This window comes from Asterias rubens, chromosome 5 (assembly GCF_902459465.1).
Source record: "Asterias rubens chromosome 5, eAstRub1.3, whole genome shotgun sequence".
NCBI classification, from domain to species: Eukaryota; Metazoa; Echinodermata; class Asteroidea; order Forcipulatida; family Asteriidae; genus Asterias; species Asterias rubens.
In genome coordinates this window covers 5,898,485-5,920,991 of record NC_047066.1, presented here as the reverse complement: position 1 = coordinate 5,920,991, position 22,507 = coordinate 5,898,485, and the positions used below count along the sequence as shown (strand labels likewise).

Genomic DNA, 22,507 nt, shown 5'->3' with positions numbered 1-22,507 from the left:
TAAGCTCATCAACATGATCAAGATAGAACAAGTCTGGCAGTATTTATAAACTGGTGACAGATTGGAGAAAACCAAGCAGTTACACAGAGAGGTCCAAATAAGCTCATCAACATGATCAAGACAGAACAAGTCTGGCTGTATTTATAAACTGGTGACAGGTTGGAGAAAACCAAGCAGTTACACAGAGAGGTCCAAATAAGCTCATCAACATGATCAAGACAGAACAAGTCTGGCTGTATTTATAAACTGGTGACAGATTGGAGAAAACCAAGCAGTTACACAGAGAGGTCCAAATAAGCTCATCAACATGATCAAGACAGAACAAGTCTGGCTGTATTTATAAACTGGTGACAGATTGGAGAAAACCAAGCAGTTACACAGAGAGGTCCAAATAAGCTCATCCACATGATCAAGACAGAACAAGTCCGGTGATCTTGATTTTTTTTGGGTCTTTAATTCAACATCCTTGTCTCAAAAGAATGGTAATCAAATGTTGAGCTTCAGTCTCATAAATATCTTTCAACTGCAGAGGTCTTAGTATCACCGATACTACAGAAGAGAAAAATCTTCCTATGGTGTTTTGTCCAAATGAAACAGTTCAGTTGATAAAACCTTGTTCTTATTTTTATTCCATAGTCTCTTCGCGTTTTGATTCTACATGTGGTCTTGTAAATAAAATCCTGGTCCAGTAAAGAGTCTAAGCTACAAGTCCCTGCGGTCTTCTGGATTATTCCCCCAAATTCAAGCCCTGACTATACCTGGGATAAGCTGACTGAAACGTCGTGTTGAAACCAATGGTTCTTTTCAGAACCACCCAAACTCATTTTAGAGATAATCATTACATGGTGTAACTTGACTATATTGAAGACAGATTGAAAGAAACTAAAGAACCTAATACCGCCAAAAACCCTTCAACCATGCAAACCTTTAAAGGAACACGTTGCCTTGTATCGGTCGAGCTGGTCTTTGAAAAGCGTTTGTTATAATATGCATATGGGTAGAAAGATGCTGTAAAAGTAGAATACAATGATCCACACAAACATGCCTCGAAATTGCACGGTTTTCCTTTTACCTCGTCGACTAACACGGTCAGCCATTTATGGGAGTCAAATGTTTGACTCCCATAAATGGCCGACCGTGTTAGTTCGCACAGTAAAAGGAAAACCACGCAATTTCGAGGCAAACTTGTGTGGATTATTGTATTCTACTTTTAAATTATCTTTCCAACCATATGCATTTTATAACACACGGTTACAAACGCTTTTTTATAGACCAACTCGTCCGATCCAAGGCACAGTGTTCCTTTAAGTCTAGTTTTACCCTTTTTACACTGGAAATTTAAGAGAAAAATGGGTTGGTCTTTGCCCCCTTTGACTGCTAACCCCAACAGACTTCCTTGAAACAGCTAGGCCTTCTTATGACTAGTTTAATGCCAGATGTTAACAAATCAATGCGGTTAATAAATCATTTATGAGTGTTGAATATTTGCCACCGAGGGGAAGCTGCAGGTGTAAGATGAAGAAGACAGGATGGCAGTGTCGATGGGATGATCTAATGAATTATCATGGTGCAAGAGAAACTAACGAACCAGCCGTCCTGACTTAGTGACAGACAAGAACAGAGAGAGACAGAGGGATCCAGGGCCTTGAAAAAAAGACTAAATCAGAAATGGCTTCAGTCTATATTAAAATGAATGATTGTTAAATTTATCCCTGCTGGCATCTTTGATGTTTTCCCATAAGTAAACAAAAAACTTTTTTTTTTTTTTAAGCAAGCTCCCCTCCCAGCACAGAATGTTTGTTCTATAATTAAAGAGGGGCTTCAATGACAAATTCATTTTTGTGATGCACTCAGTAAAGAGTTCTTATGAAGGGGGGGGGGGGGGGGGGGGGGGGTAATACAAGTCTTGAAATTCACATTGAAATGGTGTTAACTTTCATTTTGAGTGATACTCTTTCAGAACGGAATTTGAAACGAGACATTATCGTACATCAAAAACGATTGGGTCTACGCAATATAAAGGGGATTTGTTTGGCGCCAGTCTCAAAAAGGCCAAACACAAGGCTGCCTTGATTGAATATCAGCAAAATTGGAAGTGTCATGGCTGAGTGGTTAAGAGCACAGTATTCAAACAGTTGTGTTTCTGATCAGCTGAGTGTGGGTTCGATTCCCCAGCCGTGACGCTTGTCATTCAAATTAACTACTAATTATATGTACAAAATCAAACAGATCATAAATTTGAAGTGTGACAATTTCATAGAGCTGTTTAAGCAGGAAAAAAACTGCTTAACAATTTGTTTCTGAGCAGAGAGGAGCAGGATACCAGTCACAAATTGAACATGTGACATTGAAGTTTGGCTGGTGACCTTATTCTGGTAAGCATAATTTTGTCATGCCAAGTTACTTTTGTGCTTAAGAAGGTCTATGAAATTGTGCCCACGGGGGAGATTGGGCACAGATGGACAGCATTGTAAACACTCTGCCGATCAATTCCCGAAAAGCGTGTCAATGGATTAGCAAGTACTATGGCATGGAAGTCAACAGCAAATGTTTGTATTTCTTTTCTAATTTTACGGTTAGTCACGCATTCAGGCCAATTATTGATTGTTGTGTCCCTTTCCATATACAGCACGTATTGATGTACCCCGTACATGCAAGGGTTCTACAGTCCCGACCATATGGCGCCCCCGTCCCCCGGCCCCAGTTCAATGTTGGTTTAGTAGCAAGTTATATGTGCTTTATATGAAATGAAAATAATAAAAGTCAAATGGAAATTTTGCTACTTTGTCTTTTTTTGTATATCAAGAATAAGAGGGCAATACTTTTGTTCTAAAGAAAATATAATATACTGCTATTTTCTTGAATGAGTAAACTTGTTACTGTGGTGCAACTCTTCAGAGATGCCAAGTTCAGAGGCCAGCTATGCGTGAGATTTTTCGAAGCCTACCCCCCCCCCCCTAAAAAAAAAGCATTTTGGAAGGCCTGTTTTTCTCTCTGGGAAATCGCCGCCCAAAAAAAAAAAGTAATAATAAAAACTTCTTTTTTTTTCCAGAAATTTATTTATGGACAAAAAAAGTGTTTCAAAACGCATCAAAAACCTCTTCAGTATACTTCAAACTCACATGAGGTACACAGGAGATGTTGCTGGTCAATGTGGAGGGTCGATTGTGTCAGATTATTTCCCCCGAAAAGATCAATTTTCGGCTAAAAATTATGCCTAAAATCCTCTGCTCACTACTTCTGCCCGTTTTTGAAGAGTCTACGCTCATGGAGCGCAATGAACGAATTTGCTAAACGAATCGGGGACATACTTGTGCGCAATGTGCGTTTTGCGCTCTGCCGAATTGTCTGCTGAATCTGCTGGGAGAGCAAAAGCGTGCGCAATCTGCAAATTTGCTCTTCGCTTGTACGGCAGCTCAAGTTGATGATTCTGATAAACTGCGTGCAATCTGAAGATTGTGCAAACTTTGTTTTTTTTTTGTACACACTTGCGCAATATGGCAATGCATTGTCGTTATTTTTTTTTCTTTCTCTGGTCTGGCCCCAATGCGTGAGAAAATGGTTGCAGCGCGTGAGAGCGTGAGACAGACCCCTAATGCGTGAGTCTCACGCCTAATGCCTGAGACTTGGTAGGTCTGCCTCTTATTGTCCAGTCTGCACCCTAACAACATTGAGCAAGGGAGTGGGGGGGGGGAGGGTATGTTTAGTGCCACCTAGCCCAAGCATTTTGGCCAGATTTGTAGCTTGATTTTCATGAACTAATTTTCGTAAATTCAAGTAATAAACACAAGGGAAACTGTCTGGGTAAATTCTAAAGAGTTTGGGTGTGAACAAGTAAAAAAATTGGCTAGAGTGGTATTTGAACCAAGGACCTTCGGCTTAATGTACAAGTTTCCCAGGGATATCTGTCCCCCAGAGATTCTGTCCACCATATGGGAAATTAACATGGGCTGAAGGAGGATGGTTCAAATGAGAGCGCTATCAGAAGAAGTTCTGTACACAGTCTGCCGTATATTGGGATAGAATCTCCGGGGGACAGAATCTCCTGCCACACCAGCACTCTATCAACTGAGCTATCTAGCCCTAGGGAGCCCAGAAAAATAGGGCTAGAAATGGTAGAGCGCTTGCACATTAATCCGGAGGTCATTGATTCAAATCTCGCTTTGCCAATGTTTCTTTGTCCTACAAAAAAAGATACCAGCCTTAATCAGTCTAGAAATGATTGTCTACAAGTATTGGTTAAGATCAAAAGCCATCAACGCTTGCATGGGAAGAGGGGTTTCCGTTATCACCCACCTAAAGGTAAATTTTTCTCTTTCCGATCCCAATTTTGTTTTCCAAAAATTCAGCAGAACAAAGATACCAGCGTTAATCAGTCTAGAAAGTCTACAAGAATGATTGTCTACAAGTATTGGTTAAGATCAAAAGCCATCACCGCTTGCATGGGAAGAGGGGTTTCCTTTATCAGCCACCTGCAACGCCTTAGAAGGCGTAATGAGTTAGTTTTCAAGTCATGACTTATAGCGGTCTATAGAAATAGTATGCAAAGGGTTCTATAGATCATTCCATTTTAGGCCTCATGCGCAAGTGTTGTACGCTGTCGTTGGCTGCGCCGCATTTGCTGGGTCATGGCAGCGCGATGTTTTGTACACAAATACATGGGAAAATCATTGTCTTTTTTACTCTTTATGTACATAATTAGGCTGTCTTTCTCAACGATTAACACAATTTCAGTCACAGGGCAGCATAAAATATCAATGTATAGAACACTGGTCATAAATAATGACTACTAAACGAAAATTTTACCCTGAAAACTAAGCAGACAATAGGTGAGTTAAAGGCAGTGGACACTATTGGTAATTACTCAAAATAATTATTAGCATAAAACCTTTCTTGGTGACGAGTAATGGGGAGAGGTTAATGGTATAAAACATTGTGAGAAACGGCTCCCTCTGAAGTGCCATAGTTTACGTGAAAGAAGTAATTTTCCACGAATTTGATTTCGAGACCTCAGATTTAAAACTTGAGGTCTCGAAATCAACCATCTAAATGCACACAACTTCGTGTGACAAAGTTGTTTTTTTCTGTCATTATTATCTCGCAAGTTCGATGACCGATTGAGCTCAAATTTTCACAGGTTTTTTATTTTATGCATATGTTCAGACACACTAACTGTGAAGGCTAGTCTTTGACAATTACCAATAGTGTCCACTGCCTTTAAGTGGCATAGACGCAGAAACTCCACGGTGGGGTCTCTACACTGTGTTGCATCGGTTTTTCAACAAAATTTCAGTATTCACTTTCTGTTTAGTTTCAAATTATTTAATAAGAATGTATTACATAATTGTGTCAAACTGCCCTGCAAGGGACAGTGTGGAAATCATTTAGGAAGACACTTAAGTTGCATAACAAGCTAAAAAGATGATGATTTTGCCATGCCCTCCTTTACAAAACATTGCGCTGCCGCGACCCAGCAATGGCTGCGCGGCAAAAGGGAACACTTGCGTACTTGGAACGATCTATAGAAATCAGGAGCCCTCTCTAAGCCATGGCTTTGACTTTACCTGCCATTTTGATAATTGTGTGCTTGCCTCTATGCAGCTCTAACAGGTGGCTGATAGCGTCTAAGCCATAGCCGTAGTTGTAGCCATGGATTGAAAGAAGGAGCCAGAAGGTGGCAACTACATGTAGTAGAATGACCGAGATTAAGTTTCCATTGCCTTCTTAAATTGAATCAATGTACGGATGCAGCTCAACTTACCGTGTTCGATACACAAAAATACTGACATAACAAAAGAGAATGAAAATAAAAATGATATTAATCTGAAAACATGATACATGTGTGACTACATAGTACATGTACACAGTAGCATGCCGTTTGCAGCAAAGCTATAAAATAAACATGCAAAACGTGGTAATAACCTGACGATTCGACCCTAGTGGAATCTTCTGTAGTGAATTCGTTGTAAGGATGAATAATGCTTTCCTTGTGCGCAGAAGACGCACGTTTTTGTTTGAAAGCACCTTTTTTCTTTTGAAAACCACTGAGGCGTAGCAACAACGAGGGGCGCAATGCAAAAGCTCGTCCACTTCAACATCAGCTCTTGTCAGAGAAGGTTCTCTGATATTTACCAAAGACAGTTTTCTTCACTGCTATTTTCTTTAGCCAATGCATGTTTGGACTTGGCTTGGTGGTGTTTGCCCCTTAAAGGGAAGAACCTGAAAGTTGTAAGTAATTTACATTAATTTATTCGCCTAAACCCAGAGGTCACAGGTTCGAATCCCATTTAAGTCAATTTTGAATAATGAAAATTCGTTAGAATATTAAAACATTCATGTAAGACAAACTCAAGACTCATTTGAAAGGTCTCAAATTAAACACAGACAATACCAACTGATCATGGTGATCAAGCCATGGAAATTATATGAAGACTTCCAATCAATTAATTCAACCAATGATGGTTGCAACATGATGAAAAAGCTGGCGATAATGTGTGCACAACCACATGAAAGCTTGAAGCATTGCATGAAGGTACATGAAACATGCCTGGTCCCCGGTCACAACCCAACTTGTTTTTTGTTTCTTCCCTACGTTTCTCGCAGAAAATCTACATGTATGTTATTTACATGTACAACCCGAATCCAAATATCAGAATAGTGTTTTTTTTTATTTCTTATTTCTTAAGTTACCTTTTTTCAGGGTCAATCTCGCTGTCTTCGGAGCTTCCTCCTCCGCCATTCATGAGTTGATTTGGAGTCCATTTAATCGTCAGATGCTCGGCAGTCTGATGCAGAGACAGGTAGCCGGGTATATGCTGGATATCTTCTTTCTGTAAAGCAAAGAGTAGAAATTTTTTTCTGTTTTGGTCCAGGCTTTGAGTTTAATGGGAGACTTTGGTTTTAACCCTTACACCGATGTGTGTTAGCACTGTATACTCAGTACTTCCTCGAGCTCTGTAAGAAAGAAATTACAGGCAAATAACTGAAAGTACTGAGTATACAGTGCTTACATACATTGATGTTACAAAAATTAATATTCTTTATCCCCGATGCAAATTTAACATCTATTAACTCAAACAGTTGTTTTGTAAATTTTTAAATTTTAATATAGCCTCCAATGGCGTTATATTTTTTATATAAACTTGCTGTATATTTTTATATGTAACTATTTTTGTATGTAAACTTTTTTTGTATGTATTGTAATTTTTACTGTAATTTGGCCGTTGGCCATGAATGTAAAAAGAAATAAACTATCTATCTATCTATCTATCTTTTCCAGTAACAACTCTCGCATTGAGCTCCCAATTATCATAATCATACAAAATTTCATTTCAGGACCCCCAGCGGGATTAACGAACTAAACGTGACTCACCGGCTGAACCATGACATTGTTCTTCCCGTACAGCAGAGTACTTCTAGAGTTTTGGTGCAGCGACTCCACATAGTCTCTCGCCGACAGCGGTGTGCTTCGGTGGTCATCTGATGACCCCTGTCCGTGGGTACGCTTGACCTGGGCGGAAAAGAAAATCAAATGCAGAGTGTAAGATCCAAACTAAGCATGATGTGAATGAAAAAACAAAAAATGAAGGGAAAAAAAACTAGCAAAGCATACAACTGTTTTTCGTTTTTTGTGAAGTGTATTTGTTCAGCAAATTAAATAAGGAAATAAGAGAGGGGTGACAGGTTCTTCAACAGATATGAAAGGATATGACTTGCCCGCCACTTCAAAATTCAGTGATTTTTAAAAAGTCAGAACTGAAAACAAAAGACGTTTTTTTCTAAGTCGGATTTTTTAGCAAACATCAATCGTGTGGTTCACTCGCACTCTTACTTACAGTGTTTGGTTCCCGCAGTATCCCCTTATACAAAACCAATAATAACACCACGGAGCCAGACTGTGGCAAAAATAGTGTAGAAGGTATGCTGTACGACGAGAGCTTGTGTCTGTGTCTGGACTGTGTAATCAAACCTCCTCAAGAAGGTGGATTAAAATTGCAGGCACTTGAAACAGGTCATAACCTGGGTTTTTTTGCGTTTAAAATAGCTCTTAATCAACATTGCATGATGAGATCCAGGGCCCAATTTCATGGCTCTGCTTACCGTAAGCACAGAATCGACGCTTACGGAAGCATGGAATTCTGTTCTTGCAACAAGTGTATTTCACGGGTTAGCGACGAATTTTGGGATCTAGGCATTCTACGCTTACAAGGCTAGCACAGAAATTCGGTGCTTGCACGTAAGCGGGGAATCATGATCGTAATTCGGCGTTAAGCAGAGCCACGAAATTGGGTCAAGGTCTGATCTACTTAAAAGATCTAGTGTAAACGGGTTCCATGATTCAATCCTACCTGTAGTCCAGGTCTCTTTGGAGATGCCGGTGTATTGGAGCTAACACCAGGGTTCATACTATGGCTCCTACATGTCTCTGCACTAGCTCATCACTTTATATCATTGTTATTGGACTTTAGTAACTTCTAGATCTAGTGTAAACGGGTTCCATGATTCAATCCTACCTGTAGTCCAGGTCTCTTTGGAGATGTTGGTGTATTGGAGCTAACACCAGGGTTCATACTATGGCTCCTACATGTCTCTGCACTAGCTCATCACTTTATATCATTGTTATTGGACTTTAGTAACTTCTAGATCTAGTGTAAACGGGTTCCATGATTCAATCCTACCTGTAGTCCAGGTCTCTTTGGAGATGCCGGTGTATTGGAGCTAACACCAGGGTTCATACTATGAATCCTATGTCTCTGCACCAGCTCGTCAGCTGGAGGGTCGGTCCAGTAGTGGTCCGCTGTCTTCATCTTGGAATAGTCAAGAGCACAAGGCCCCACTGGTGAAGAAAAGACAAAGACAGATTGCAAGTTTATAGGATTTGAGGCATTGCATGGTGAGGTATCAATATATGTTTGTATTAATTTCGGTTTTTACCCATACACCGATGTGTGTTAGCACTGTATAATCAGTACTTTCCTGAGTCCTGTGAAGAAAATATCACAGGCATGTTTCTCGGGTGGGATTCGAACCCACGACCCTTGCAATTCTAGAGCAGTGTCTTACCAACTAACCCTACCGAGGTTGCCCGGTAGCTAGAGGCAGTTCTAATCCTATGTTTTGGCAGGGAGTAGGGAAACGATATATTATAAAATATATTTGGTTTGCGGTAACACCATGCGTATATCTACTTGCAAGGTAGAGTTTGGTCTATAGAGAACTGTCTTGCTATATATTCTACTACCGTGGAATAGATTTTTTCAGATTTTTCTGGAGACTTCTCAGTTCTGAAAAGAACTGTCCTGCTTTTTAACTACTACAGTACCTGGGCGGAAGGTAGAAAATTGGCTGGGACTCTTACTTTAATCTTTAGGATCGGTGTTAACTGCCCTACAGCAGAGTGAGTTCTTAAAGGCAGTGGACACTATTGGCAATTGTCAGAGACCAGTCTTCTCACTTGGTGTATCTCAACATATGCATAAAATAACAAACCTGTGAAAATTGGAGCTCAATTGGTCGTCGAAGTTGCGAGATAATAACAACAGAAAAAAGCACCCTTGTCACACGAAGTTGTGTGCTTTTAGATGGTTCATTTCGAGACCTCAAATTCTAAATCCGAGGTCTCGAAATCAAATTCGTGGAAAATTACTTCTTTCTCGACAACTATGTCACTTCAGAGGGAGCCGTTTCTCACAATGTTTTATACCGTCAACCTCTCCCCATTACTCGTCACCAAGTAAGGTTTTATGCTAATAAATATTTTAAGTAATTAGCAATAGTGTCCACTGCCTTTAATTGGTATCATTGTTTCATCTAGCTTGCTCTTGATATTGTGCATGAAAAAGCCTTCAGAGCGCCCCAACAACCTGGGGCTGTATAATCCTAAGGGAGCTAAAGATTACAGGAATGTTATTGGCACAATGACCAGGGCACTAATGTTAAGCACATTATTTGTGGTTAATATTGTGAAATGAGCTAATGTTGTGAGATACATGTATTCCCCTTAAAAGGCTCTTGTGCATTAAATAAAATTACCTTCAAGCAAACTAAAGAATCCTTGATTCTAATTGGACTACCCATAGCAACAAGAAGTGTGATCAAAGCCTTTATTACACAGCATATATCAAAAACTGCTGAGTATTGTGCAGTTCTAACTTCGCATATTGCGCTACTTTAAGCTACAAGCAAACCAAGCTGTTCCAACAACGCCATCTTAAGCTACTGTACACGCAAAACAAGCTGTTCCAACACTGCCCCTTGCGTTAAGCTGCCCCTAAAGTTTGCTTGACGAAAAAAATATAGCGCTTCTGCGTGCCGTATCCAACTTGGTCTTTGGCCTCGTTGGATTTGGAATGCAGAAGTGTTATATTGTGGCATACCCTATGTTGGGTGATAACATTAAAATATTGAAACAAATAATTACGCGTGTAGCTGCACAGCAATCAAAGTGCTTTGAGGAAAGACTCAAAGCATGATAATTGTAAGTCACCACATGTACAAGTACTAGGGTAATTAACACTTCTTGTAGGGCGAGGTAGTTGAGCCTTCTTTACAGGCACCTCTAGTGTCATAGCGTTTTCCAAATTTTGGGGATTTAAACACATTTTGGGTTTAGGAAAACACTTCTTTTGGGAGCTTGGGGAAAGAAAGGATATTTGGGGGTAAAAAGTTACATGATTTCCAATTCAAATCAGGTAAGTTGCATTTCTAGTAGCACTGAATCTGCCACGTGTACATTATCAACCAAAGGCTAAGCCAGGGTTGACATTTTAGCAAACTATTTGGGAGGCAGCAAGCAGGCAGTACCAGCACACGTAGGTATGAGACTTTCCCGCAAAACACACTTACCAAGTAATGAGGCAATTATAGGACCCTCTACTGGGTCGGCCATCAGGGCTTCCTTCTCATAGTACTTGCTGTAATCAAACAAAAAGAAATACAATATATTAAGGAATACTCTGGTACTATAGACCAATTGAATAACCCCTTAATTGCTATGAAAGTCGCCATCTTGTAGGGCAAACCGTATGCACGTCCAAACGCGTACATCAATGAAGCATGCAGCACGCAGCTTTCCCGGTTTGATTTCTAAGGCACATGCACGCACACACCCAAGGACGCCATGTTGTAGGGCAGATATTTGAATGGTGATGTCATATTCAATACGGTCTATTGACGTATTTCACCTGAGGTCATCATCAGAAAATGCGCCATCATCTTGAATGCGCCGTTTTCATATATAACTCTATGCCGATATAACTCTATGCCGTGCATTATGCAGTGAAGTGTGCATTTTAGGCGACGCGTATTAATACACGTAAACCTAACTGCCCACCAACATGGTGATCTTGGCATCAGTCGCCGCGTGTGACGCGCGTGCAAGGGGTCAATAGGGTTGAAATGTCAGGCTACTAATCATTTATACCATGGTTTTTTTGTTTGGTAAGCAGTTTGCAACAGCTACATTTTTTAATTCTGTTTTCCCATAATACAATAAGCAGATAACTGTAAACACAACATATAAGAAATGATAGTTTGCAGTCACTCAAAACTTAAAGACAGTTGCAAAACTTAAAGACAGTGGACACTATTGGTAATTGTCAAAGACTAGTCTTCACAGTTGGTGTTTCTCAACATATGCATAAAATAACAAACCTGTGAAATTACTTCTTTCTCAAAAACTACGTCACTTCATGGAGGGAGCTGTTTCTCACAATGTTTTATACTATCAACCTCTCCCCATTACTCGTAATCAAGAAAGGTTTTATGATGATAATTATTTAGAGTAATTAGCAATAGTGTCCACTGCCTTTAAAATCGATAACAACATGAAGATACACATTATGTCCAATGTACAATGTACAACATGTAAATGATAGCACACTTTAATTTTAGCATTTAGAGGTGCTATAATCTCCTTGTAAAAACAAACACTGTAATCACAACAGTTTGCATAATTATAACAGCTCGGGACATAATCCGTTGGGATTTGTTTTTCCTGAGGTTCTCCTAAAGTACTCCTGCCTCATCTGCTAGAGCGAATACTAATGGCTTCTAGCAATTCAACGTAAGTGCGCTATTACTTCGTGCGTCTTCCTGTGAAGTCGTGGCCCGTCTCATGATGCAGAGCTCACTCTATTATGCAGAGTTTAAAACCTTTCAAAGCTACATTACATGTACCTGAGGGTTTCGGGTGGGTTTTTTTTTCTTCCTCTTTTGTTTTTCTTCAATTGAAAATGCTGCGAGCTAATTGCTATAAACAGTCTTTTCTTTGATGGGTTTTGTCAATGGTTTTGGAGTGTTTGTGCGAGAAGGCAGTGACTTGTAATGTAGGTGTACACCTGTTCTGCAACTTTAACCTGTGAAGTCAGGCCTGTATGCTTTGTTTTTCGAAAGGGCAAGGGCACCAAGGCATTTCTGCTTGGGTAACGGGCACCTACATGTATGAAGAAATTTTGTAAAATTCTATTCTACTGGAGCACCAAGGCACTGACCAGGGGGCATGGAAGCAATTGCCATCGTTGCCTCTGTGAAGTATCAGGACTGTAAAGTTACATGGACTAGGTGACTTGTGAGCAAGGGGAAAACAGGTGTGGGGGAAACAGATGTCATTATGAGCACAGATGCATGGTTTTCATCAACAACATTAAATCTTCTTAATAAGAGACTTTTGATCGCTTGGTGGCAGCAGGCTTAATTTTCATTTCTAACGTAGTTATGAGCCTGCTCACATTATCGAGAACAATTTGGATTTATCTGGTAAGTCTGCTGCGGACTACATATAGCACCCCAAAAATACACCCATGGATTTGTAAGAATTATTGATTTTAAACAAAAAAAGGATTTGTTTCAATTTTAAAGCTCACAAGCAGCAAAGCTCATACCAACCATTGACAAAATCCATCAAAGAAAAGAAATGCCAACATTTGACAATTTTTCAGATGGAAATGTTCCTGTAGTGGATCGGTACAGCAATCCACCAAAGGAATGGCAGTTACAGGTTGAATGTCTGGATTGGTACAGCAATCCACCAAAGGAATGGCAGTTACAGGTTGAATGTCTGGATTGGTACAGCAATCCACCAAAGGAATGGCAGTTACAGGTTGAATGTCTGGATTGGTACAGCAATCCACCAAAGGAATGGCAGTTACAGGTTGAATGTCTTCTTAATGGCACCCCAAACAAAATTGTTGACAAGGGGAGACCACCTGTACATTTTTAAGCTATACAAGTTGCTCAGTTGGTAGAGTGCTGACGTTAATCCGAAGGCCGCAGGTTCCAGTCCCGCTCTAGTAAATTTGTTTTTGTTCAACCCAAATTGATTTCAACTTTACCCAGTCAGTTTGATTATCTTAATAACAATTGATTGTGGTGTTTACAGTCTCTGACTAGTCCTATTCAAATCAATGTAACCAAACCGAGGCTGAAATGGGAATTAGTCTGGTTCCTCTTTGTACAATAAATGTCACTGCTGTTGCTGAATACAAGGAACATGACCAAGGAACTGACCTGCTTTCTTGATTGATGAACTCAATGAGCTTGGAGAGCTCTTTCTCAAAGAGGGCGACACGTATCCACAGATAGCGTTGCTGCAGTGTAGCACGGATGCTTGTGTGTGGTTTGTTGGGACTTTCTCCATTTAAACTGTTGCTGTTGCTGCTGATTTTCCTGATGCAAGAGGAGAGAAGTTGATTGAGACAGTCACGACAAGAACAAATGTAAATACAAAGATATTACATTTTTAATAATACAACTAATAGAAGTGGTTTCTTATAGCGCTCATATCCGTAACTCAGTGATGACGCTTTTACGTTTTAAATAGTTGTAATATCTTAAAGACACTGGACACTATTGGTAATTGTCAAAGACCAGTCTTCTAACTTGGTGTATCACAACATATGTATAAAATAACAAACCTGTGAAAATTTGAGCTCAATTGGTCGTCGAAGTTGCAAGATAATGATTGTGAAAGAAAAAACACCCTTTCAGATGCTATATTTCGAGACCTCAAAGTCTAATTCTGACGTCTCAAAATGAAATTCATGGAAAATTACTTCTTTCTCGAAAACTATGTTACTGTAGAGAGAGCCGTTTTTCACAATGTTTTACTATCAACATCTCCCCATTACTTGTTACCAAGTAAGCTTTTATGCTAATAATTATTTTGAGCAATTACCAATAGTGTCCACTGCCTTTAAATATATTCCTGCAAATACTAAAGTATTACATTTTTAAAGTGGAGACCATGGTTTCTGGGAGGACAACATACACATTCCTTTCCCCCTTCCTCAGTACAAAATGAAAAGGGAGACCACCAACATAGGGCTACCTCAGTTGGTAGTTGATCTGGAAGTCCATAGTTAAAACCTTGCTCTAGTAAATTTGTCTTTGTTCTAAAAAACCCAAATATCTTGTATTTAGTCAGTTTTGTTGTTGTATATTATTTTTTGAAAAACTGAAAACAATTTCAATTTCATGGGTTTTGTACACCCTCGGTGGCAAATGGTTCGCCTCGGGTGCCATTTTCCCCCTCGGGTGTACAAAACGCCATGGACCCCGTCACAGCGTGCAAAAATTGTGTACTGGCTGCAGCCCTTTATATGAGATGTCCATCTGTTTCTACAGATTGTTGCAAACCCATCTTCTCTATCGTTGCCCTCTTCCTTTTTGCTAATCTGTGAGCTTCTCATTTCACCTGTTGTCTTGGGTTCTAATAATCTCAGTGCAAAATCAATTCTCAAAATCGTTTGGATGATACCGGTGACCTTTAGTCTTTTGAAGTGTCTCGTCTTGGTTTGAGTTGAGTTAATGGACTACCAGATGACATGATGCAATCAAACTAGAAGTTGTTTGTCGGAAATATCATTATGGAGAAACAAGCCAAAACAGACTAACAGCGGTGAAATTTGTTGACATATTTGTAAATTGGTTAAAGCCATTGGACCCTTTCGGTACAAAAAATAAAATAAAAGTTCACAGATTTACAAATAACTTACAGGGTTTACAGAAGGCATTGGTGAAAGACTTCTCTTGAAATATTATTCCATGAAATGCTTTACTTTTTGAGAAAACAGCAAAACAATATCAATTCTCGTTCACGAGAATTACGGATTTATTTTAAACACATGTCATGACACGGGGAAACACGCGGAAACAAGGGTGGGTTTTCCCGTTATTTTCGATGACTGATTGAACCTAAATTTTCACAGGTTTGTTATTTGATATATAAGTTGTGATACACGAAGTGTTGACCTTGGACAATACTGTTTACCGAAAGGGTCCAATGGCTTTAAATTAAAAAATTTATCTTATTTTATATTGGCAAATTTCCTCCTGATAAATAGCGTCAAAAAGGGGTTAAAATTGAGACTGAAAGAAAATGTGCCGACTTTAAAGACACTGGACACTTGGTAATTGTCAAAGACCAGTCTTCTCACTTGGTGTATCTCATCGTATGCATAAAATAACAAACCTGTGAAAACTTGAGCTCAATCGATCGTCGAAGTTGCGAGATAACTATGAAAGAAAAAACACCCTTGTCACACGAAGTTGTGTGCTTTCAGGATGCTCGATTTCGAGACCTCAAATTCTAAATCCGACGTCTCAAAATCAAATTCGTGGAAAATTACTTCTTTCTCGAAAACTACGTTACTTCAGAGGGAGCCGTTTCTCACAGTGTTTTATACTATCAACAGCTCCCTATTACTTGTTACCAAGTAAGGTTTTATCCTAAAATAATTATTTTGAGTAATTACAAATCGTGTCCACTGTCTGTTTTGTAAGTTTCATTCTCTCTTATCTCTCGGTGTTTCTACTTTCACAACTGTTAAACCAAAGAAGGTATCTATCAACCTGGTATTGTAACAAAATTAAAAACTGGTTACAGGCAGTGGACACTATTGGTAATTACTCAAAATAATTATTAGCAATAGAACCTTACTTGGTAATGAGTTACAGGGAGAGGTTGATAGTATAAAACAGTGGGAGAAACGGCTCCCTCTGAGGTAACGTAGTTTTTGAGAAAGAAACAGTTTTCCATGAATTTGATTTCAAGACCTCAAATTTAGAGGTCTCGAAATCAAGCATCTGAAAGCACACAACTAAGTGTGACAAGAGTGGTTTTTCTTTCATTGTTATCTCGCAATTTCGACGACCTATTGAGCTCAAATTTTCACAGGTTTGTTTTTTTATGCATATGTTGAGATACACCAAGTGAGAAGACTGGTCTTTGACAATTACCAATAGTGTACAGTGTATTAATGCTCTTTTCAAATGTGAAAAATCATACAAATGACCTTGGTCGACAAACGACTAATTTTGCTTGATCACATCAGGTATATTTTTCTCTTTTTTACATGACACTTCATTGATCCTATCAACCCCAATCCCCCCCCCCCCCACCCCCATTGCCTTAATGCCTCGTAGTCATAAACCTCGGTGTCGGTGTCACTTAAAATGTTTCTGAATAATTTAATTAACATTTCCCTCGCGCTTCTTACCGGGGAACAACATCCTTGCCCTTACACAGTCAGAGCATAAGGTCTGTTATTACAATGTGTACGTGAAATTGTTTTTATTATTAATAATACTTTTTCTTTCTATACACACAGATCTCTCCGGTTGTAGAACAAGTGTTTTTGCTCCATCAGTCAGTGACATTGTACAATACATTGTATTACATTGTGTACCTAACAGTCCTGATACTTCCAGAGGCAACAAAGGCGATTGCCTCCATGCCCCCTTGTCATTGCCTTGGTGCCCTTTAAATGCTCCATTTAAAATTTACAATTTCCTCATAGGGTGCCCTTTACCAATTCGAAAATGCCTAGGTGCCCTTGCCCTTTCAAAAACTAAGCATACAGGCCTGCGTGTACAAAAGCAGAAAATTGTTATACCATACATTGTGTACATGTTTGTTTTTTCAGTGTACATGAACAATTTGTCTGAGTAATTACACACGTGTGTTACGCACATTCATCACAACAATCCATCATTCATCTGGCAAATTGCCACTGTAGCTACATGTAAGTGCCTCAAAAACTTGGATTTGTAAGCAGTTAAAAACACCCTTTTTCCGAAGATGATTTTTAATCATACTTTTTTCTTGCAGTAATCATTGTGTACCGGGTAGAAAATTAATCGTTCACTATCTTATTTATATGTTTATATATTTATATGTGAAAAAGCGTTGTTGGGTCCAGCAACTTGCAGACTAGGTAATCAATGATTGTTTATTTTATATTTTGAGGCCCTGTGCCCACTACTCTTTTAATGTTTTGCTTCTAAATTTTCACACTAATTGATACGTACTACACAATGTATGCACTTATTATTTATTTATTTGGGTACTTTTTGTATGAGACAAAACAAAAGTTTCCACAGATTATATTTAAAACTTACGGGTTTGAAGATATTGATGGTAGAAAGCTTTCCTTAAAATATTACTTGCTGAGGTGCTGTATAGTTTTTAAGAAATGAGTAAAACAGTTTCACAAAAAAAAATTTCGGCTCAGTGATACGAAAATTATTTAAGCGTGCATTTAAACGGATTTACACGACTCTCCTGAAAACATTGGTCTGTGATTTTCACGTTTTTTTTCTTCAAAAACTTGATGACTAATGAAGCTAAAACTTCTACAGGTAAGTTATATTACATACATCTTCATTCACAGTGAGTAGGAATTCATGTCATGCTCGAGAACTTGATCTACAAAAAGGTATCAAAACCCTTTAATGTTGAAAAGGTCACCTTGTACGTTTTGAAAGCTGGCGAATAGCTAAATGAGCGCGGTGAGTACATAGTACGAGCATGGTTTTATGACATCAAGTACACTTGTTTGTGTACTCAGTACCGATCATGTGCAGCTGTGTACAGCTGGTCTGATGGACCGCACCGCATGTTTGTGCTCGCCTTTCGACTGCCCGCTTCCCGTGTTCTCGGTCTCCGAAGACGGATTAAAAAAACCAAGATGTTTTCTTGGCATTAGCTTTTGACAGTGACTCTGCCACATCGGAGATTGTCAGACCATTAATCTACTTATGAATTACCGTGAATTAAAATTTAGGGATGAGAGTCAGGGCTCAATTTCATTAAGGGCTACTAAATGACAGTGGACACTACTGGTAATTACTCAAAATAATTAATAATCAAAGCAAAGTAAACACAAGCCTGTGCTTCGTTTTTGAAAGGGCAAGGGCACCAAGACGTTTCTCCTCGCTAAGGGGCACCCTATGAGGACATTGTAAATTTCTATTGGAGCATTTCAAGGGCACCAAGGCAATGAACAGGGGGCATTGAGGCAATCGGTTCATTGCCTTTGTGAAGTATCAGGACTGTAAACATCACATCATCTATGTACATGTACGGTGACACACACATGTCAATATGTCCCTTTAAAGGCACTGGACACCTTTGGTAATTGTCAAAGACCAGTATCCTAACATAATGCGTAAAATACTAAATCTGTGAAAATTTGGACTAAATTTGTCATCAAAGTTGCAAGAGAATAATGAAAGAAAAAACACCCTTATTGCACAAATTTGTGTGTTTTCATCAGATGCTTAAAAGGCCTGTTCAAAGTCTTTTCATATTTTTGTGAGTTACATGTATATGTATCTCAAAAACTGTGTTTGTTAGTATGCACTTTGAAGGGAGCCATTCCTCACAATGTTGATACTATCAACAGCTCTCCATTGCTTGTTACCAAGTAAGTTTTTATGCTAACAATTATTTTGAGTAATTACCAATAGTGTCCAGTGCCTTTAACTTCATTTCTAGTCGAGTCATCATGTAACAATGTACTTGAGAGTATACAGAGCATCTGTTGTTGTGAAGCAGGTTTTTTTTTTTTTTTTATGTTTTTTTTTTTGATGGGACCAGACAATACCATGACAACTGAAGGCTCATTAAGGGTGTCAGATACCCAGGGAGTCGAGAATCAATCAAATTAGAGAACATCTTCAATTGTGAATGAAAATACCTGGCCTTGCATCCCAGAGTTTTAAAGGAAAGGTTCGGTAATGACCTGACTGTAATTTTTTCAGGACGCTAATTAGATCTTGCTTGACACGAGTCGTTTCGAGCAAAGTAGTTTGTTTAATGATGTACATGTTAATGTAATATTTTTCTATTAAATTTAATAATGAAAATATTTTAGTAGCAACAATTATCGATTAACCAAATTTATGCGCTAATTTTAAAGTTGAAGATTCCAAGATACTTACGTGTGAACTTTTGTCATGAATGCGGAAACTTTAGGAAAGCGTAGAACACAATATCAGTAATCTGTTTGCAATTGTATGTCAAATTTTTTTTGACAAAATTTAAAACATGAAGTAGTAACATTAATTCAATGAACAAAATTTATGTGCTAATTGTAAAGTTGAAGATTCAGGGATACTTAAAGCCATTGGACACTTTCGGTAAACAGTATTGTCCAAGGTCCGCCCTTCGTGTATCACACCTTCTATAAAATAACAAACCTGTGAAAATTTAGGCTCAATCGGTCATCGGAGACGGCAAAAAAATAACGGGAAAACCCACCCTTGTTTCCGCACGTTTTGCCGTGTCATGACATGTGTTTAAAATAAATCCGTAATTCTCGATATCGAGAATTGATATTGTCTTAATGCTTGCTCAAAAAGTAAAGCATTTCATAGAACAATACTTCAAGAGAAGTCTTTCACCATTACCTTCTGTAAACCCTGTAAGTTATTTGCAAATCTGTGAACTTTTAATTTTTTTTCTGTACCGAAAGTGTCCAATGGCTTTAAATATGTGATAGAACTTTTGTCATAAGTGTGGAAAGTACATGTTCAGTGAATACACACTTTGGGACGTGTAAAACAAGATAATATTTTTATTGAATAATATAAATATTAGTAAACAGTGCCATCCGACCGATTGTCCGACAAAGGTCCCTCGGGCATTTGATGACAACCATAAACTCTATTACCAGATTAGAACACAGGTTCTACTGGGCCATTAAACACAGTGCACAACACTCTAAATATACATTGTGCGTGTAGTGCGCAGCGTACAAGTGTGCAGCACTACGTACACACAAGCAATCATCAACTGACTCTACTATGCCCATTTAACAAGCGCTTGGTTTCGGTGTGGTAAACATGGGTGGACGTCAATATTCACAACCTGTCTCCTTCAGCTGTTTACCAACAGAAGTTATACAAAATATGAAAATGATGCAGCGTGGACAAAGTCCACCTACGTTTATTTTGACGAAGAAGTTAACGTATAGTGAACGTATAATAATAGTATGGGGTGTACGTATTGGCAATATTTCTCATTCACTGCAGAAAGATGCCCAGTTTACCTACAGAAATGTGTACAACTGGCAGTTAGCCATGGACCATATAAGGCATTGAAACATAACTGTAAAAAGCAATAATAACAACTACATGTACTGTAGTTATTTATTATAAAACATTATTATACATGTGTTTAACCATTCATAGCAGGCCATATACATGTACATGTATTAGCCTACAGGAATACTTCACAAAAGCGACAAAAGTAATCGCCCCCCCTAACATGGTGAAGTTGTTTTATTTTTAACAGTTTACATATATATTAAATTATTTTTGAATCCCCCTCACTAAAACCACATTTCTTTAAAGGGAATTGTTCCGTCGAATACATATATTAGCAACTACTATGTCAGTGCTTCTTACCAAGTCAGTTTTTTTATGTTTCATGATCCAATAGTAATTTGTTTAGTAGTTACCAAAGGTACATGTGTACCAAACACAATGGAATCTGACTAAGGCCGTGTCCGAAACGACGACTTCGGCTACAGCTACGTCTAGATCAGCGCGTCTACCAGTGTTGAAGAATAGGCAGACGCGCGCGATCTAGCCGTAGCTGTAGCCGAAGTCGCCGTTTCGGACACGGCCTAAATCAAAACATAGAAAGACTTCAAAAGACTTGTGAATCCATGTTTGAAAAAACGAGCAATGGAGAGCTGTCTCACCTAGTGAGAAACTGCTCCCTCTAAAAGTAACAGAGTTTTTGAGCAAGAGGTAATTTCTCACTCAAATAACTATACAAGAGTTCAGGCCTGAAGCCTTTTATCAAGCATCTGAAAGCATACACAAATTTGTGCAACAAGGGTGTTTTTTCTTTCATTATTCTATTGCTACGTGTATGTCCAGTCCCTTTAATATCTGTACACACTGAATCTCCTGTCCCTAGGCACTTTAAATCACAAAGTTTTGATTTACTCCGTTCCAGTGATATCACATAGTAATCCATTATTCATAACCAGCATAAAAATATATAAAAAGCTCTGGCCTCAAGGGACTAATCTGAACACTTTATTCTCTTTATTTTGTACTGTATGACAAAATTACATTGATTGTCAATACATGTAAACTATGACATTGCTAACATTAATGAGAATGACTAACCATGCATTTCGAATGTGCATTACGGTAATGCAGTTTGTGTGTACAACCTGCATGACCTAAAATGCAGGCCTAATTTCAAAGAGCAGGGAAACAAGTGCTTAGCAATTTGTTTGCTTAGCAGAAATGAGCAGGATACCAGTAATTAATGATGCATGTGACATTGTACAGAGCTTGGTTGGTGTCCTCATTCCATGCATTTAGGTAACCATAATTTTGTTTGCCTCACAAGGTATGTATGTACATGTACGGTACGCTTTATTGTACAGATATAAGCAAACATAGGTTACGCAGGAAATTAAATGCTGCCAAAATCTATATTATCAGGATTGTGCAGCTTGGGTCTGTGCAATCATATTCAAAAAGAAATGGTGTGTAGCTGTACAGGAGGGTTTAAGGCTTCATGTACCACATGTCATTTCATTTGTTAATTAACTCTCAGTCAGTTGTGAATTTTAATCCATATTTTATCCAAGAACCCCATAAGCCTTTTTGAGGTATGGCGGACACAATGCTACAACACTGTAAAGTTGTTGTGGTAAATTTGTGCGTATTGACCATAGAAATAGAACGTATGTTATTCAGTGAAGTGCGCATTTTAGGCGACGCAGCGTTTACACGTAAACCTAATGACCACCAACATGGTGAGCGTGGCAGTGTCCAACAGTGTCCCAGCCTTCAAACGTGCTCTCAAAACCCACCTTTTTGCCTCTTCGTAGCTGGTCATCTTTATCTTTGTTCTGTCTTTTTTTTTTTTTTTTTCCCTCTTCATTCCTTCTCAGCGCCTTGTATCCTTTGGCAATTTGGCGCTTTATAAATACTGTTATTATTATTATTATTATTATCAGTCGCGGCGTGTGACGCGCGCGTATCGCGTCCGCCATACCTCAAAAAGGCTTATGGAGAGAATACAAAGAGGGAATTAAAGGGTTTTAAAATGTCCATGAAGGAGGCAAATGCAGACTCCAGGGAAAACCCTTTCCATGTGAGGGACTAAACAAAATAAAAACAACATTAGTGCCAACAGTGGGATTCAAACCCGGGTCCTAGAAGTTGAGGGCCAGGGAAAGAAACAAGTACCCCTTGT

At 38.8% G+C, this 22,507-nt stretch overlaps 1 protein-coding gene across 2 annotated transcripts in view; it reads right to left on the bottom strand.

Moving 5' to 3' along the window:
- The window catches only part of LOC117290590 (small G protein signaling modulator 1-like), a 51,560-nt gene that overhangs the window by 15,162 nt on the left and 13,891 nt on the right, over positions 1 to 22,507 (bottom strand). The window contains exons 5-10 of one of the 2 annotated variants that reach the window (XM_033772049.1): positions 13,507 to 13,665; positions 10,846 to 10,913; positions 8,679 to 8,836; positions 7,373 to 7,510; positions 6,691 to 6,830; positions 5,762 to 5,782 (exon numbers count right to left, since the gene is read on the bottom strand). In XM_033772049.1, coding sequence (XP_033627940.1) covers positions 5,762 to 5,782; positions 6,691 to 6,830; positions 7,373 to 7,510; positions 8,679 to 8,836; positions 10,846 to 10,913; positions 13,507 to 13,665 — 684 coding nt within the window. The remainder of the gene's footprint in view (positions 1 to 5,761; positions 5,783 to 6,690; positions 6,831 to 7,372; positions 7,511 to 8,678; positions 8,837 to 10,845; positions 10,914 to 13,506; positions 13,666 to 22,507) is intronic. The other variant, XM_033772050.1, reaches the window with a different exon arrangement.